General features: G+C 37.3%; 3 protein-coding genes and 1 long non-coding RNA gene across 5 annotated transcripts; 2 read left to right on the top strand and 2 right to left on the bottom strand.

Annotated features, from left to right (window-relative positions):
* Positions 1 to 530: 530 nt before the first annotated feature.
* Positions 531 to 18,177, top strand: LOC128677121 (uncharacterized protein). Its single transcript, XM_053757748.2, has 7 exons — positions 531 to 774; positions 13,144 to 13,312; positions 15,014 to 15,252; positions 15,725 to 15,907; positions 16,478 to 16,666; positions 17,154 to 17,332; positions 17,972 to 18,177. The coding sequence occupies exons 1-7, from the start codon at positions 717 to 719 to the stop codon at positions 18,029 to 18,031; spliced, it is 1,077 nt and encodes a 358-aa protein (XP_053613723.1). The 5' UTR covers positions 531 to 716; the 3' UTR covers positions 18,032 to 18,177.
* On the top strand, positions 3,167 to 4,063 carry LOC135309887 (uncharacterized). Its single transcript, XR_010370131.1, has 2 exons — positions 3,167 to 3,677; positions 3,767 to 4,063. It is a non-coding gene; the product is annotated as an uncharacterized LOC135309887 (long non-coding RNA).
* LOC128677120 (uncharacterized) lies at positions 4,054 to 8,398 on the bottom strand. 2 transcript variants are annotated; one of them, XM_053757747.2, is made up of 3 exons: positions 8,220 to 8,398; positions 6,577 to 7,570; positions 4,054 to 4,768 (listed from the first exon to the last, which is right to left on the bottom strand). In XM_053757747.2, the coding sequence occupies exons 1-2, from the start codon at positions 8,332 to 8,334 to the stop codon at positions 6,582 to 6,584; spliced, it is 1,104 nt and encodes a 367-aa protein (XP_053613722.1). In that variant the 5' UTR covers positions 8,335 to 8,398; the 3' UTR covers positions 4,054 to 4,768; positions 6,577 to 6,581. The 2 variants fall into 2 exon arrangements, with proteins under 2 accessions (XP_053613722.1, XP_053613721.1); XM_053757746.2 differs by having other exon boundaries at positions 4,054 to 7,570.
* LOC128677122 (NADH dehydrogenase [ubiquinone] 1 alpha subcomplex subunit 8-like) lies at positions 11,948 to 13,058 on the bottom strand. Its single transcript, XM_053757749.2, has 2 exons — positions 12,631 to 13,058; positions 11,948 to 12,247 (listed from the first exon to the last, which is right to left on the bottom strand). Exons 1-2 carry the CDS (start codon positions 12,921 to 12,923, stop codon positions 12,004 to 12,006), a joined length of 537 nt encoding a protein of 178 aa, XP_053613724.1. The 5' UTR covers positions 12,924 to 13,058; the 3' UTR covers positions 11,948 to 12,003.
* Positions 18,178 to 18,245: the final 68 nt, after the last annotated feature.

Below are 18,245 nucleotides of genomic sequence, written 5' to 3' on the forward strand. Positions count from 1 at the left end.
GATTTTTGCTGAAATAATAACAAGGATTATAAATAATAACAAGGATTTAAAAAATTAAAGAAAATTATAATTTCGATTTGTAGTTTTTATTTGGCTAAAATGATGATAATGGACAAGGCTTCAAAAAGTACTTCAATATTCAATAAAGGCACTCCTCTCTCTCACAAGGCACGTTTAATTCACCATATAGGAATAAAATTATCGTTTTTGTTTTTTAAATAATTAATAGGACAAAGTTCCAATCCATTCTAATCCAACAAGGGCTTTGTTTGCATTGAAAATGTTCGGCCTACATAGGTACTACAATGACCTAAAAATATATAAAACACGTCGTTAATTAGTTTAATAGTCAACAAGTTAACTATTAAACTAGTTGGACGTTTACTAACTTATGTTACTATAAATCGATTTTCTTGGCAACACGATAGTCATCTAAAAGGCGAGCAGCTTGATTGACGCATTCACCATTGAAGCAATAAAGTGTAGCGAAAGTACTTGTGTCCCCCAAATGATAATCTGTATCAACACGGGCGGTAGGTACTTATGCAATGCCGCCGCGGCTCCGTTCGCCTCCGACCAGCATCAGTCCGCGAGATAGGCGCCACCAAGAACACAGCTTGCAGCCGCAGCTCGCCAGCTGACTGCCCCCCTTCAACACGTGCCATTCCCTTCAGTTTTGTGATATTGTGTACAGCTTATTTTTAAGTGCCCCAAATATGCACCCATTAAAACTGTTATCGTTGATGGTATTTGCCTTCGGACTATTAGATAATGGTGAGTTTTGAAAGTGCAGTTAATTTTTTAAAATTTTGCCTATCACCGGTTGTTTATAAAGAGGATTTATACTCAGTTATTATATACTGGGAAGTAGTGTATTTTTGAGACAAATTGTAGTGCGGAATCCCAACCTCCAGACAAACTCGTATAGGTAGGTACTCAAGACTTAAATTCCCTCTCAAGAAATAAATTTAAAAACTGAATTTGGTATCGAATTATTTGGTAATTTGAAATATTATCATTACATAAATTATATTATGGCTCTATATTTCTTCCTGCCTGACTGATGTCACGCCTTCTCGACTAAACCGTTGAGCCGATTATGATGAAATTTGTTACATAGACATATATATATGTATCTATATTATAACGGGCGGAATTGCGGGCAACAGCTAATGTATTATAAACACTGCCAGTATCATTAAGGAAATTTCATATATAAAATCGTTTTTTGAGTAATACCTTGGCTGTCTCGAATTTTAACTCTACTTTCGGATGTCTAAAATACCTCGCATGGGAATTAATTTCTTTTGAAGCTAACATCTACTAACAATCTTAATTGCAATATTTATTACCAGCTATTGCCGGCAACTCCGGTCGCTGTGGCTTGTTTGACCTCGGATCATAATCTGTTCAAATTTCATCAAAATCGGGATTGAATCGTGAAAGACGTGACAGACTTTCGCATTTATAATATAAACTAAGTATAAGTACCTATGGCACAGATTATATAATACTTCCAGTAGTACCTACTTATGGATTTATTTATGAAATTTATCAATCGCTGTGACTATTCTGAAATAATATTTATAAATATTTTTGCAAATTGTTGTACCGACAGAAAAATAGAAGAAGCGAAAGGTTTATTTATGTTAGTTGACACCGTTTCAAACATAAGCACATGAGCAGTAGCGCTGCTGACTGCGAACCTACTTACAATGTAAGTACACACGTAAAGTAAATTCCACCTACGGCCTCGGATCGGGCTCCGGCTAATATTTTCTCATTGCAACTATGAAGAAGGACGGAGGTTTGATTTCGATCCGGGAAATACGAACCATTAATTACCACATCGGGGTCATTCATCTCACCAATTATATAAAATTTACCAGTATAGAAGAAACGCTGCAATCGCAATATCCTTTCTGAGAAAAATCGCATCGTGTTCAGTGTAACAGGTCACCACCACGCTGCATAATGTAACCAACCGGTATTCATTGCATAATGAAAAATAAAATGTGCAGGGTTGGGAATGTCGCGAATGTAGCTTTGACGACTTCTTCTTAGTAGTCCGATCAATCGAACCACGAATAAATTTTAGGTCCTAAGACGGACTATATAAACTCTTAACCGCTGGGCTACCTCTGCTTCATTAAATGAATTCTTCATAGTCGTACCTATTCCTCATGACTAACGTGGAATTAAACACACAACAACTTCTTTGCATTAGTAATGGAGTGGTTTGCCATTGCCTTCTCCATTTCACACACAAGTTAATATAATTAACCAGTGTGCAGGTTTCCTCATGATTTTTTCCTTCATAAATTTGAAATTTTGTAATAATTCCGGGTCACTTATAGTGTCAGGAGGATTGAGAAGATTTGACCACGAATTAAATAATATTCTGTAATGTTAGTTAGTAAATGTAAGTTACACATCATAGTACAAAAGCCATACATTTATACTTACAGAGATAATTAGGTAGTGCACTTGAAACGGGTAACTATTTGAATATTCATCTATAGGAATGATAAATTGCATAGGTATTTAGAATATTAGTTTCCACAGGCCACCACTTGCTTCCGGTGAAGGTTGACTATTTAGTTTGCGTGTAGGTACCTATGCGACCACTGTCACTCAGTGGCAGTAGGTAAGTAGTAAAAACTATGACCAATGCCTGTAGGCGACTTGAATGTAATCTGACACCAGTGGCAATAAAAATGAAGGTAGGTAGATAAAACCCAAACATCACAAAACATTAGGAACTGGAACACATCAAGCAAATAGCTACTGAAGGTAGATCTTCATGTCATCGTCGGCTAGCTAGACTAGGTATATTATACAGGCATCTCATATGCATATTTATGAACCATGAAACAATATAAGTCAAACATAGAGAAGGAAATTTTATTATTTGCATCTATGTTGCCGCTTGTTAGTGCGATCGGACGACACGCTGTTCGATCCACCGTCAACTTGCATATTGCATAATGGAGCAAATATAAAATACTAGCTTTTGCCTGCGAGTTCGTCGCGTAAATTTATCACTAAAACAGTTATTTTTTTGGGGCAAAAGGTACCTACCCATGTCCTTCTCCTAATATCAGGAAGATTGGTTGAGAGGAGTAGATAATGCGTGAACAAACAAAATTACTTTTGGATTTATAATTAAAAATCAAACGAACTTACCAAGTGAAGTTCGATGATAATTGTGTGAACAGATTCATTCGAAGCGATTTATGGTTTACATAACGTATAGTGGCATTGCCATGCACTACCTTCACGCACATTTGTATCAAAATTTAAAAAAAATATATAAAATTGTTGTTTACCCCCACTTTCTACCCTCACCTACGGTGAGCAGCGCCCGCTCTTGGCTCATTGAGTTTAACGTGTGGCAACTTTCAGATTTATTTCACACTTCAGGGTCGGGAAATTGTAGCAGTAAAATGAATGAAAATCATGAGTTTTGAAGTATGGGAGGGTGACTGACCATAAATCGCTTCGAATGAATCTGTTCACACAATTATCATCGAACTTCACTTGGTAAGTTCGTTTGATTTTTAATTGTGTTTCACAGATTCATTCTCGCGATTTATGGTTTACATAACGTATAGATGTTCAGAGAACTTGTGAAATAAATTGGAGAGTGTGGGATAAGTTTTAATATTAACAATCAGGTAAATTCACAGATTATTTATTATTCATAAATATAGCTTATTTATGCTAAACAGTTTTAAATTATCAATTTTTTAATTTCATTTTACAGATTATTAAGGATAGACCTGGCAAAATCAATATCTATAATTTCTTTATTATAAAACCTCGCAAATACTTTAGATGAATCAGTCCAGCCAGCAGTTTTACGAATAACATCAATACTGACTCCACACCTATTAGCAGTAGATGTAGCAGCATGGCGAGTACTGTGTCCTGTGAAAATTGACGTGTTTATACCACTATCTTTCAGTGTATTTTTTATCCAGTGGCTTAATCTTTGTGTAGACAATTTTGAAAATGGTTTCTTATAACTAATAAATAAAAATTGATTGCCTACGTGACGTAATGTTGATGTTTTATTTATGTAGGTTTGTAAACAACTTGCCGGGCATATTTCCGGCTTTTCTTGGAAATATGGTAGTTTTAAGACAGGTTGGTATGAATTTGGTTTAGATGTTTTTATAATTTCAGGAATAGTAATTACTATTTCTACTGAATCAAATATCTTAATGTTGGATAATTTTATTAAGGAAAATGTCTGCACTCTATGTGCTGATACTAATGCTAATAAGGTCAAAGTCTTTGCAGAAAGGGTTTTTAGGTCAAGTGACTCATTTGGCCATTTTTGGGCTAAATAGTTTAGAACTATACTAGGGTTCCAAGTCCAGTTATATTTTGCTCTAGTAGGTCTTAATCTAAAAACTCCTTTCATGAATCGCTTAATTCTATTATCATTCATTAAATTACTTCCCAATAATAAGGATAAAGCCGATTTGTGACAATTAATAGTGCCGTAACTTGCACCAGAATCAAAAACTTCTGTTAGAAAATGAATAGCAATCGGTACAGAAACTGTAGTAAAATCATACTTGTTTTTAGTACAGTATTGAAGCCAGTTTCTTATACAGTAATCATATTGTTTGTAAGTACTGTCTGATAGCGAAGCTAACATGATGTCTATGGAACGAGGTGATAAGAATCTTTTCAGAAGAGTTTCCCTGATAATCTCGCGGCAACTAGTCTGAGGCTTCTGTGAAGATTGTGTGATGTTCTGAAAGGAGATTTAAGTAGATTTACATTTGGTTGAAAATAAATGGGCTTGCAGGTTAATAGTCTTTGAAATAATGGAAACCAGGGCTGAGTTGGCCAAAACGGTACTATGACAATGCCCTCTGTTTTTTCTCTAGTAATTTTTTGTAGGGTTTTTAGTACAAGAGAAAATGGTGGAAACGCGTAAAAATAGCCCAATTTTTTCCAGTCTAATGTGAAAGCATCCACAGCCCAAGCTTGTGGATCCTGTTTCCAAGAAATATATATTTTACATTTTGCATTATGTCTACTGGCAAACAAATCTATAACCGGAGAACCCAATTGTTCAATGGTTTCATTAAAGGCATAATTCGCTAATTCCCATTCTGTATCTTGAAACTTTTTTCGAGACATAGCATCGGCTTCCACGTTCTCTTTTGTGTTAATATATGATGCAAAAATCGTAATTCCACGTTTTTCGCACCAACTCCAAATGTCTCTCGATACGTTATCGAGATGAACAAACTGGACACTCCCCATTTTGTTTATACAAGATATGGCAGTGATGTTATCAATACGCATTAAGATCTCACAATTATATTCATCTTTAGCAAAAACTTTAAGGGCAAACAAGGCAGCTTTAAGCTCTAATTCATTAATATGTAAAGATTTTTCTTCATCTTTCCAATAACCAAATATTTTATTATCTTTACAATATGCCCCCCAACCGGACGTTGAGGCATCTGAGAAGATTTCTAGACGGTATTCGTTAGATTTTAATCGACAAACTCCATTATCGATGTGTTTAATCCACCAATCTATATCACTGTTCAACAGATCTGTGATTTTTACATATTGATTGTATGAAGGGTTATTAAGTAGCTTTTTATATTTAAAACGTTCGAAAGTTTTTGTGTATAGCCAACCGTATTCTATAGCGGGACATGATGAAGTCAAAAGACCTAATATTTTCGCGAATTTTCGTAACTTTAGTTTATGAGATTTTGATAGGCTGATTAGCATTTCTTTTATTCTAGATCTTTTCTGAATTGGAAGACTAATAGTCATGTTACTGGAATCGAAAATGAAACCTAAAAATTTACATTGATTTAAAGGTCTTAAACAACTTTTTTCAAGGTTAACTATAAATCCCAGATTTTGTAAAAAATTAAGTGTACAATTCAAATTTCTGTAACAGTCAGTGTAAGAAGATTCTAACAATAATAAATCATCCAAATAAATAATGGACGTCATATTGCGAGATCTTAAGTATTGTACGACAGGTTTTAACATTTTAGTAAAAACATAAGGTGCGGTACATAATCCGAATGGTAAGCAATTGAATTCGTACAGATCTCCACAATATTGAAATCTAAGATACTTTCTATGTAATTTGTGTACTGGAATAAGAAAATAAGCATCTTTTAGGTCTATTGACGCCATAAAACAATTAGGGGTTATAAGTTTAACAACGGTACGATAGTCCTCCATTTTAAAATGAGAGGTTTTTACAAATTTGTTTAAGCATTTAAGATTTAATATAAATCTTTTGTCTCCGTTAGGCTTAGTTACTAAAAATATACTCGACAAGAATTCTCCGTCCTCGTGGTTACATTTAGAAATTGCGTTGATATCTAATAGTTTTTGTATCGCTGTTTCAAAATCCGATGATTCTTGAACGGATCTAGGCTGAACATTCGGATTATTACTGCGACTAGGTAATTTAATAAATGGTATCTTGTAACCTTGAACCCATTCCAATATAAGTAGGTCGTCAGTTACTTGTGACCAGGCCTGTGCAAAATATTTAAGACGGCCAGCGTAACGTACCTCGTCTATTTGCGATACGCGCTGCGTTTCTGTCTCTCCACATCGACCGCTCGACGAGGCGACTGATGGCCTCTCGTTCGACGCTGGCTGGTGACCCTCTCCGGAGGAGCTCGACCCTGGCCTGTTTGTTTGAATCGTGTCTTCCGATAGTAACTCTTGGAGTTTAAATTATTGTTATTTGTTCTCAGATTAGATGAGTTTTTGTTGAAGTAACCTAGTTGTTTCTTAATTTTTAAACTTTCTCCTGATTGTTGGATAGACTTTGCGGATTTCAGTTTTTCGGCCAAGTTCTCTCCGAAAAGAAATTTGTCTCTAGTAGATTCTAAAACAGTTTCTTTCAGTTTCGTATTTGTACAGTAACTGATTAAATTACGGCGAGTTTTTGTTTCGGCGAAGTGAATGTCGCATAAGAGGCGACATGCGTCACTAATTGGTTTTAGGATCTTTTTAGTAGATTCATTAGAAATTACATCTTCTACGGCCTGTCCTAGAGCAGATATGGCGATGCCTAATTGTTTTTGTTTTTCTCTAATTGAAGAATCGCGTTTAGTAATGGCAGTTGTCAAGGCTGCCTTTGCCTCTGGGTTAAGCAGCGGTGCTGTTAAAAGATCACAATTACTTGGGATATAGTACTCCTCCATCAATTTGGCCTTTACCTCGGTGGATAAACCTTTGGCAAGAATTTCTTGCCATCTACTCGCGACATCTTTATGAAGCGGCTTCCCAAAAGAAACCTCTGCTTTTGGGGCATCACCTAACAGTGACAAAATATCGTCCTGTAACGCAATATCAGCATTTGTACTTTCCTGATTATCCTTTGAAGTCGACGGCGTCGGTTCCTGCACAGTATCGACTCCATCGGGCCCTCTGGAACTTCGTCGCTCCGGCTCTGGTGACGACACTGATGCCGCTGTTAGGGGCGAGTAGGGAGGCCGCGGTGGTGTTTCCGAGCCAGATGAATGACCCCTCTGATCGTACGTATCCGTACCAGAATCTGTATGGATTTAAATGACAACTGTAGAACTTGTCATACAATGCGGCTGGTGTTCTGTTAAGGAGCCCCTGGGTTACAGCCGGTTTTTTGCTATAAGACAGGCCAAGTGAATGATGAAAATGTTTGACTGTATAGCGCAGCCGCTACCCCCTTAAGGGGCCAAGTAAATACTGCAGATTCTTTGGTGCATAGCGCGGCTGATACCCCCTTAAGGGGCCAAGTAAATACTGCATATCTTTTGCTGTACAGCGCGGCTGATACCCCCTTAAGGAGCCAAGTGAATAACTTCACATTATTTGCTGTACAGCGCGGCCGATACCCCCTTAAGGGGCCAAGTAAAGACTGCATAGTCGTCGCTGTACAGCGCGGCCGATACCCCCTTAAGGGGCCAAGTAAAGACTGCATAGTCGTCGCTGTACAGCGCGGCCGATACCCCCTTAAGGGGCCAAGTAAAGACTGCATAGTCGTCGCTGTACAGCGCGGCCGATACCCCCTTAAGGGGCCAAGTAAAGACTGCATAGTCGTCGCTGTACAGCAAGGCCGATACCCCCTTAAGGGGCTAAGTGAATACTGCAGATTTTCGCTGTACCTTATTATTCTTCTTCAAGTAATCAAATAATATACTAGTCATCAATAAACAGACACTTACCCTCTGTATCAGATGATTCGATTACACGTTTCTTCTTTCTTCTTAACTTTCCTTGAAGTCTTCTTATTTTCCTACGAATTTCCTCCTCATGTTCCGTTGATTTCCTTTTCCCCATGTTTAAAGATCACTACTAATACACTACAATATACGTCGTGAAAAGACGTGCGAAGGCTAGCACATGAAAATGCACAAAATGAGCCAAGAGCGGGCGCTGCTCACCGTAGGTGAGGGTAGAAAGTGGGGGTAAACAACAATTTTATATATTTTTTTTAAATTTTGATACAAATGTGCGTGAAGGTAGTGCATGGCAATGCCACTATACGTTATGTAAACCATAAATCGCGAGAATGAATCTGTGAAACACAATATTAGTTAGGAATAGTTATTATTAGGAATTTAGGATTAAAATTAAAAAGTGTGTTTTCCCAGAATTTGTGGAACATTGCCAACGACAGTATAGTCGACAATTTTTGTTTAGGTAATCTAGTTAAGTACGACTCCCAGAATAAAAAATCGAAAGTAGGTGTTTTCATTTTGAGAGTTAGAGGATTTTATAAATTTGCAAAACCCAAACAAATATAGCACAAGAAATCACTCAACAACGACATAATTAAGAGGTTAATTGTACGTGAAATCAGATTTTCCGCCTGTAGTCTGCGGTGCAGTAAGTCACGGACGCGGGTCGGCGAAAACTATAAATTATATTTGGCACTCTGCGACTCAACACCTACCTACTTAACTGAATTTTCGCAATCCACACAAAGTTATATTGCGCCGGTAATAAAGTCAGAGTTATCTAGATTAGGCACAAGGCCTCCAATGACGAATATCATACAATAGAATATCCTAAATAGATTGATATTTTTATCTATTTATATCTATAATTCATAGTAATTTTATTAATTTAAGTAGTTTTATTTTGATGTCTTCTTCTTTTGAACACAATATCGAAAATTAAACCCTACTCAATTCTTTTGCGGTCAAAGTACCTATGTATTAACGTTCTGTTTATTCCAAGCAAAAGACTTCAACACGCACGTCAATATGTACTTAATTTTTTTCTCTTTGTTGATCTATGGCGCACGTTTAACATTATCAATAGGAAGTATTACTGCACATTTACCCGCCAGAGTACAGCACTGTATGATAGGTACACAAAAGCATTACCGCATTTTGCTATGTCGATTAAAACGTTTATTTTAGAGTACTTTATTAATCCTTTCATTATGTAAGCATTTCGTTTGTGAAAATATACAACAATGTAGCATATTCGGGTGCCAAAATATTGGGAAAAATCGTTTTCCATAAGACAAAAACCTTCGAAAACTAAGGAATACGCCTCACGCTGTAAAATTTTTGAGCCAGTGAACGGTCGAAAAGAATCTTGGAACACTTCACACGTGAAGACTTATTCAAATATTGACTTCATACAGGTAAGATCTTAGTGAAAATCAAGTTTATATCAGTTTATGACCATAGTTGACCAATTAATGCAGAACATACTCGTAACCTAATATAGTGTTATAATTTTCAGGACCAGTTAACTGCCCTTCAGTTAAAAGTGTACTCAAAAGCGACAAAGAGCTGCTAAACATGAAGCTAAAAATCAAATATGTGTCGTCGTATATGAAGTTAACCCTATAGACGGTTTTTTGTGTTTATATTTATTATTTGAATAGTTTTTGGGTGGAAGTGGTTAATTGATTATGTTGGTGGTCGAAAATAATATACTTAGGTACATATCCCAATCCCACAAATAGTGCAATGTGATATTAATAGTGTTCAATAATTATAATAAAGGTATTGTGTTTTACAATAGACTTGAATCATTCGTCTTGTATTTAACCCTTTGTGTTCTGAAAGCCTATTCAATAATCCACTAAATCTGCTTCCTTTTTCCTTTAAACCCGCACCACGATTGCGTATTTTTGGTCGTAAATCTGCAACAATATTGAAAATTGACGCTTTTTGCCTGCATTGGCAATGTTTGTGTACCAGTAGCGCCATCTGCGCTGAGCTTTGCGTAATATGCCCTATTTTCCCGCCATGTCAAACAAAGTTTTCAGTTTATCCTAAGCGTTATTTTGTTTTCAAGTATTTCCAATATTTATATAGATAGCAATCTTTACTCGGAGAATCTTTTTTTTCTTGCATGTAGGTATTAAATCTTAGTAAGGAAGTACTGATATTATATTACGATGTGCTAATAAAAGTTAGCTATTTCAATAACGATCGTCCACAATAAGTAATTTTAATAATTACGTAGGTACGATAGAAAACGGACAAGTAGTTACATTTTCGTTCAATGAGATTTTTTACTGTCCATTTCAAAACCATTCAAATCAAGGCGTCAATGACAAGACACAGGTAAATAATCTAACCGTGGGAATATGGAGAAATTTGTTCTTGCGGATTTCCCACATAATTTACAGATTTTCGAAAAAATATTTAAATTTAGAAAGCATTATAGACCTCATAGAGATACAAAAATTTGTAAAGCATTATTAGACGTACAGAACAAAAATAATTTACCTAGTTATTACTACTTAGTTAACTTATAAGTCACGGCAAAGTGAGAGGTAATGTAGTACCTACCTAGGCGTTTAAAATAGCAATTAGAAGTTGATGCAAATCGTACTTAAATGCTCGGTGATGTCCGAGCTGCTGCAGAACTGCAAGCGGGGTCGGAGGTCGAATTGCCAATAGCTATAAATATAATAATTATAATACTCACTGCGACTGCCTCTGCCAATGCCCAATGGTAGCAAGTTACAACACTTTATTTTGCCGATTAACTTTTGTTTTAACCTACTTTTAGGAACAGCGAATTTTAGATTGGATTTGATTTTATTACACGAAGTTAACTACACACAAAAAATCATTAGGTATCTATCTAAATTATTATTTTCCCTAGATATTTAATTTTTATTGGGAATAAGTGCAATTTTTTTCATGCATTCCTGTATTTGGTCTTTCCATTTCTTCACACAACTTAAAGATATTTCCCAAATACTGTTTAAAATATTTCAACTGTTGACATGTCCGTAATTATTACCAAATTCTACTTCAGTAAGAATGACAACGATGAAGCGAATCAGGACACTGCTGGCTTCCTTTGAGACGGTGATGGTCTAAACTTTTCTTTTCCTACAGAATTAAAAAAATATTATACATGTCCCGGACATAGTGGAACTGCTTCAAATTAGGCAAATATATCCAGGAGGAGAGGAAAATAACGATACAATTAGTCGCGCAACAATTTACCTACCAAGAGGTATGTTCCTATTATACCTCAGCGCCTACTTTCGTCGTTCGATCGTCTTGTGTCTATATCAGTCACTCAATTACATCATTAGCGAACAGATCTAGGCAAGTTAAAATGATCGTTGAGAAGAGGAGGGTCTGTCACGGGAGAAAAGTTAGAAAAGTTGTGTAAGTAGGTATGACATTTGTGTCATACCTACATTCATCATTTTTTGATGCACATCTCTAATATATATATATATGTTGTATGTGAGATGTGTGTGTTATATATATATATATATATATATATATATATATATATATATATATATATATATATATATATATACGAGCGTATCTATCTATCTATCTATTTATATATATAGATATGCTCGTAGTCGTTACAACTAGGTAGCTACTTATTGGAATGGCAACTTACATAAGTTAAAAAATTGCGCAACATAACACAAAAGACTGTTGTTGGAAGATAAATTTATTAAATGATATAAATAAAAGAGGAAGTGTGGTTATTTGGAAGCAATCATTCAGTAACCCAGTAGAGGCGGCCGCCGAAGCGGGCTGGCGGGCGAGGCTTGCAGTCGGGCAGCGAGGGCGTCGCGTCCGGCACCACGGGGTGGCACGGGCACGGCGGGCCCTCGGGCGCCTGGCTCGGGCTCGAGTGCACCCGCGCCCGGGTGAAATATCCGAAATGAGGAGGCTTTATGCAAAGCTTTGAGTCCATGCAATCAGCGAATGCAGTCTGAGTCTTCCGACAGGATTTATACCTGAAAAATACATAGAAGACTTTAATATAACACTTGAATGAATTTATTTACTTCAGACAAAATAGAGTCCATATGTAAGGTAGTAGGTATTATTTCGTATAGTTATATCGTAATACGTTAGTATAGACAATACACTGGGCACATTGTTAATGTACACATCATGCACCTACTACTCACACGGTCCTTCCACGTGCCATATTCTGAAGAGCGGGGTGAGTAATAAATTCCAAAAATGGGACACTTAAAACTACGTAGGGCGACCAGTCAGGTGTCGAACCTTGACCCCTATAAAGGATTTTGGTTTGAGAGTCTGTGTAATTGGAAAACTGGGGCACTCCCGTGATTGCAATTGCATGGAGATCCGAAAGTTCCCGCATAGGTACCTGAAGTCGCCTGAGCTTTTGTCGACGCAGTTGGCGAACTGGTTGAACTCGTGCTCGCAATTGGCCTTGACGCGCTTGAAGAACTCCCAGGTGCAGGCGGTGACGCGGCGGCCGAGCTCGAGGCAGGGCCGTGGGTCGTTGAATTCCTGCCGACACAACATAAACTCGTTGTTCACGGACTCGCACGCCTTGCCGAGGTGCGGCCCCGCGGTCATCAGTGTCGACGTCGACAATTTTAACTCGTCTACGGTTAGCTCGTCATACGTAGGAAGATTTACTTCTTTGGACACCATGTTAAAATAATAATATATTATTTCTACTTAAAAACGTTAATATTAAGTAGTAGGTTGATTTATGTCTAAAATACATAACACGCAAAAATGTCAAAAAGAGATAATTAAAAAATCACACTGCCATAAACATTTTTCTTGCTTGTCGATACCTTAATTGCATAATTATATGCATTGTGAGTTCATAAAAAATATTTTAAAAATAGTAAACTCTGTTCAACAGTGTATGGGCAGACGGTGGTGTGCCCGGCGGTGCGGACGAGCAGCGGCTGGTTGGATCTGTTCCCACTGCCGTGCAGGAAGCATTCGGAATGTCGGGTGATGGGCACCCAGCACCTCTGTTGTAAAGGCTTTTGCACTAAAGGCGTGCAAGGCGCCGCCCAGAAAACAAGGTCAGTTGGGTTAGCATTGCTTTAATAACATGAGAAAAATTACTAACAATGATCATAGGTCTTCGCACCCAGCTAGATAATAAACATAGGATAAAAACACCATAGAAACACATGAGTTAATAAAAAGGTTGCACGTCACTAGAAATATTAAAAGTAATACTTATGAAAGATTCTCTCATCTGAGCTTTTTCCGGGTTTCTTCCGCAGACATTAAGCATCGGAGACCGCTTTTCTACTTTTTTGTCTACATTTCACACGATTGTCGGCATCCCTAAGTCAGATCATTATTGGCACGCGTATCATCCTTGGCAACAATTAGCATAGTTTATTAGAATTTCCATACTTAATATCCATACTTAGACACTATCAGATGATAGTGTCTAAGTATGGATATTATGAACTAATATTAGTAACATTTATTCATGTTACGTGCCGAGGTAGACATTGTTGGCAGACTTGTGTTAAATTGACAAGTAGGTATTTAGAAATATAAATTCTCTATAGGCGATACGCAATCTCATCAAAATCAATATATATGCAAGAGTTTCAAAACACGTTTGGCAATAAAAGGACAGGAATTTATTCATAAAAACAAAATAAATACCACAGAGTCCACAGACTTATAAATACCGCACAAGAGGAACAGAGTTTATTTACAGAACCTAAGTGCACATCCTAATTAGTACATACCTATAAACTCTGTTTCTCTTGTACGGCATGTAAGGTTAGCAATATCCAAGGATGAAAATAATATTTTTCGTATCAAACTGACTTGGGTAAGTACATATTTCGCGTGATGCCCATGAAACAAAATTTCCCATTTTTATTATTATCGATAGAATCAGAAAAATATAAAATAAATAACACAGTTGTACCACACTTTAAGTTGGGACACTCGGAGAAGGTGAACGGGCTTTAGTATTATGAGGCCAATAAATAAAAAAAGGTGATCTAATTACTATTATATTATTTCGATATGAAAAGACAAAAGTGACAGGCCACCAAGTAATGGCGGTGAAGGCCACCAAGTCATGTAGCTTATTCAGTTTAAAATATGTGAGAGCTTTTATTAGGGTTTTATTGGTAACTTGTTAGTAGGCATGTAGTTAATCCTAGACTCCGTCGCTCAACGGCTATGGAATCAACCAAGAAAACACTTCAGAAGAGAGAGATATCTTAGAAGTATAGCAATATAGACCTTCGCAGATGCTACAAACTACTAGCATTTCAGAACGAACTTAAATGCCGAAAGAGTTCAATTAAACTTTTTACGTTATAAAGTAAAGCTAATTTCCTCGCAGTTATCATTAGGTCAAGCAATCAAGAAATTACTATTTACCTATTCATTTCGGTGGGAAACAAGTGATGTCGTTTTTACCACACATTTTATTTCCTATTGACTTCTATTTCACATTAGTTTCAAAATTTAGTTCAATACATTTTTATTAATTCACTTTCACAAGCTTTTTACGTTTGATTAGCAGTAAGAAATGTTCTGAGTCAAGCAGGGTGTGTACTTACTAGACTTCTTTAGTCCAGCAGGTACAATAGCTTGTGTCCAAACAATGTAACGAAAATTGCGAGTGCAGCCAATGCAAGTCTATGACACTAATCAATTTAAGTCGTATCTCTTACTGCCAGTCGACGTGCTTGATTGTGCTAATTCACACGGTTCACTGATCACGATGGTTTCGGTTGTAGAGCCACCGGCGCGAGCCAAAGTAACGTAGCGCAGAGTAGTAGCACAAGCACCACCACAAGCACAACCACGACAACTACCACCACCACCACTACAACTACTACAACCCCAAGTACCACTACCACCAGCTCCACTACGACGACGCCTAAGCCGAAGCCGACAGAGCCGCCTCGACCGTTTCTGCAACTGTTGCCTATACAAACCACGCCTGCCTCCAAAACTAATGCTGCAGTAAAAACAGGTAACTACTTAATATTTTTTAATAACTTATGAGCGGATTGGCCCGCGTTTTTTTATCAATTAGTACCTTTTCTAAATAAAACTGTATGTAAAATTTTAAAATAGTTCAATTCAAACGTCGTACAAAACGTGAAGAGTCTAGAGTCTAGGCTGCCAAGGTCTGAGTCGAGCGAACTCTTTTTAGTGAAATTGAAAATGTAAACAACATCTCAAAGTAGTGTGCTACTTTACCTCACATTTTTTAATTATAATTATATTATTACATAATCATAAGTGCATACTACATCTAAGTGATAGTAGATCACAGTACGTACTCACCGAGTTCTTTTGTGACGAAACTGACGCAATTAGAGCAAGTTAACAGACATTGACTTTGATTTTTTTAGGAACTAATATAATTAGTGACGTAAGTTATTCGCGTACGCGCAATGTTTTGTCGGGTTACGATTACGAGTATAATGACTCGAGCGCAGGAAAGTCGCAGAAGCTGGTGTGCCCCAAGGCAGGGCAAGCTCCAGTGCTGCTGTTCCCGATCCCCTGCGAGACCAACGCACAGTGCCGCGCTAGCAGCGGCCCGGGGCAGGTGTGCTGCGGCAACCGCTGCGTCAAGGGAGTCCCGGCGCCACGCCCTACTTCCGCTCCGAAGTCTCATCAACGTATGCAACTTTTTTATTAATCATGCATTTTTTTGAAAGAGATTACGTAGTGAAACGATTTGAATAATGGAATAAAATAGTGTGTGCTATCGCTGTAGGTACTTTGCTCGATATATCATCATAGAAAAGAGCTGAACTAAGTATGATCGGGTGATTAATTTATACTATTATTATAAAGAGGTAAGCGTTTGTGAGTTTGTATGTTTGAGGCAGGTAATCTCCGAAACTACCGAAACGATTTCAAAAATTACTTCACCGTTAGAAAGGTACATCATCCAAGATTGCTATAGGTATATATTTTATCTCGGAGCGAAGCCCCGGGCAAAAAGTGTGTGATTTGGCTGCGCATAAGCTATGTGAAAAATGAGATCTTCCTCATTTTGAAATAGTGTCGCTGTAGTTACCCCTAGTACCTAGTTATCTTTATCCGTAGAACATTTTGAAATCTACAACAGAATTGTGACAATTAAAAAAAAATCCGAACATTCATTCTTCTTTGCGTGTCGATGGCAAAACTACAAATGCTATTGGATTACATTACTTACAGGACTACATTATTTACTGTTCCAGCAATTCTCGGCGTGATCCCGCGCGAGTGTCCCAGTGCGCCGCTCGGGGAGCTGCTGTTCGAGGTGCAGTCCTGCAAGTCGGACGCGGAGTGCTGGCCGCGCGTGTGCTGCCCCGACGGCGGCCGCTCCTACTGCCGCACCGCCAAGGCCCGGCTCGACTTGGTACCCGTGGCCAGGCAGATTGACGCACGTTAGTTTCCTTTAACTAATTGTGCTCGAACTGATATCCGCACACTAGCGCCACCAGCATATTTTTTATCGAGACATTTTAATACATAACCATAAATAATGTAGTCACAATACCTATCTGCCATGCCCCATTGCTCATCGTGCTCCGTTGTTTTCTATAGGTTTTTAGACTAACATGTGTTGAAGTATGCCGAATCTCCAAATTTCTGCGTTGTCCGTCGAAGGATGTCAAAGTGACTGGAGACGTCGAAGCGCAACTTAGCAATGGGGCATGTCTCCAAGTGTTTTTGCTTTGCTTGTGGCATCATAGGTCCTAAATAGATGAACCGATCTAACTTTTGTATTCGTAGCTATTTGATGAATGACAAACATATTATTGTAGATTGAGAAAACAGATTCCAATTCCAACATAGCGTATAACCTGCCTGCACACGGCTTCTGAAAAAGATGTGGATACTACAATGAACGTTTGTGTTACTATGTTGCAGCTGTAAGAATGCTAGAACAGTATCTGCAGTGCACGCCGCCGCCGCAGTACGACCTGTTCCCCCAGAAGTGCAGCTCGAGTGTGGACTGCTTCCCCAACCTGTGCTGCGCTGAAGGTGGCAAGAAACATTGCCGGCCGCCGCAAAGAAGTCTTCTAGGGTTACTGGCTGGAGTTACCCAGGTATAGAACAATTGCAAATCACGCGTCTTCTATTCTGTGGTACATACTAGAACCTAGAATTTTTAAAATAAAACCCCAGCTGAAATATCTGCAGACTGCATGAACATCTGTTTTAGTCTTTGAGCTCAAAAAGCCAGACTGGAGGTAAAAAGAATAAGCATTCACTTAGTTTTGGTTATTATTGCATCTTTAGATTTCTTCCTTTTAATTTTTCTCGAATGGGTGACATGAGATGTGAAGTCATTGGAAAACTAAAAATATAATTTTGAGCAATAATTGTGGGATTATTGAAATGATTGATTGTATTTTCATGAAAATATTTCCAGAATATTTGTATTGTGTTAAAAATTGTTGTCATATTGTTCATGTTTTATTTTTGTGTAAAATTGGTTATCCCCTTTAGAGTCAAAGCAAAGGGACTTTAATCTAAAATGTTTTGTCACTATCACACTTTATAATATTTATCATTGACAGATAGACATACTTTAGCAATATGTATGTTTTTAAATTTTTAAGAATAACAAGGTAACTCTATAAAAATTTAATTGAAACCAACACCTTGTTATGTCTCTATTGTTGTTAAGAAGTTGTGTACCAACTGCTGACTCTGAACTTATTTGTACTATTTATTTGTTGCAGACTATTGGCTCAACTCTGGGAAATCTACGTCAAAATCAAGCAAACAAAAATAAAGTGTGATAAATTTACGGTGCCTTATTTACTAGTATGTAAATTATTAAATTATATGTATTTTTACATTTTATACTTTTATACTACTTATAAATAGTGTTAAATAAAGTTGTGTTTGGCTTGGAAGGGAACACCATTCCATGTTCTTCAAAACATTTTTGTTTATTATTTATATACCTTATTTCTGTGATTTATATAAAAAATTACTTTGTGAATACAAAAC

The sequence above is a fragment of the Plodia interpunctella genome, chromosome 17, assembly GCF_027563975.2.
Source record: "Plodia interpunctella isolate USDA-ARS_2022_Savannah chromosome 17, ilPloInte3.2, whole genome shotgun sequence".
NCBI lineage: Eukaryota > Metazoa > Arthropoda > Insecta > Lepidoptera > Pyralidae > Plodia > Plodia interpunctella.

Excerpts from the sequence above, each read along its gene's own strand:
- LOC128677121 (XM_053757748.2), top strand. The coding sequence starts at position 717 with ATGCACCCATTAAAACTGTTATCGTTGATGGTATTTGCCTTCGGACTA. Across the intron at positions 13,313-15,013 it reads GGCGCCGCCCAGAAAACAAG|AGCCACCGGCGCGAGCCAAA; the intron begins GTCAGTTGGGTT and ends TTTCGGTTGTAG. Across the intron at positions 16,667-17,153 it reads GGCCAGGCAGATTGACGCAC|CTGTAAGAATGCTAGAACAG; the intron begins GTTAGTTTCCTT and ends ACTATGTTGCAG.
- LOC128677122 (XM_053757749.2), bottom strand. The coding sequence starts at position 12,923 with ATGGTGTCCAAAGAAGTAAATCTTCCTACGTATGACGAGCTAACCGTA. Across the intron at positions 12,248-12,630 it reads AAAAGCTCAGGCGACTTCAG|GTATAAATCCTGTCGGAAGA; the intron begins GTACCTATGCGG and ends TGTATTTTTCAG.
- LOC128677120 (XM_053757747.2), bottom strand. The coding sequence starts at position 8,334 with ATGGGGAAAAGGAAATCAACGGAACATGAGGAGGAAATTCGTAGGAAA. Across the intron at positions 7,571-8,219 it reads CGAATCATCTGATACAGAGG|ATTCTGGTACGGATACGTAC; the intron begins GTAAGTGTCTGT and ends AAATCCATACAG.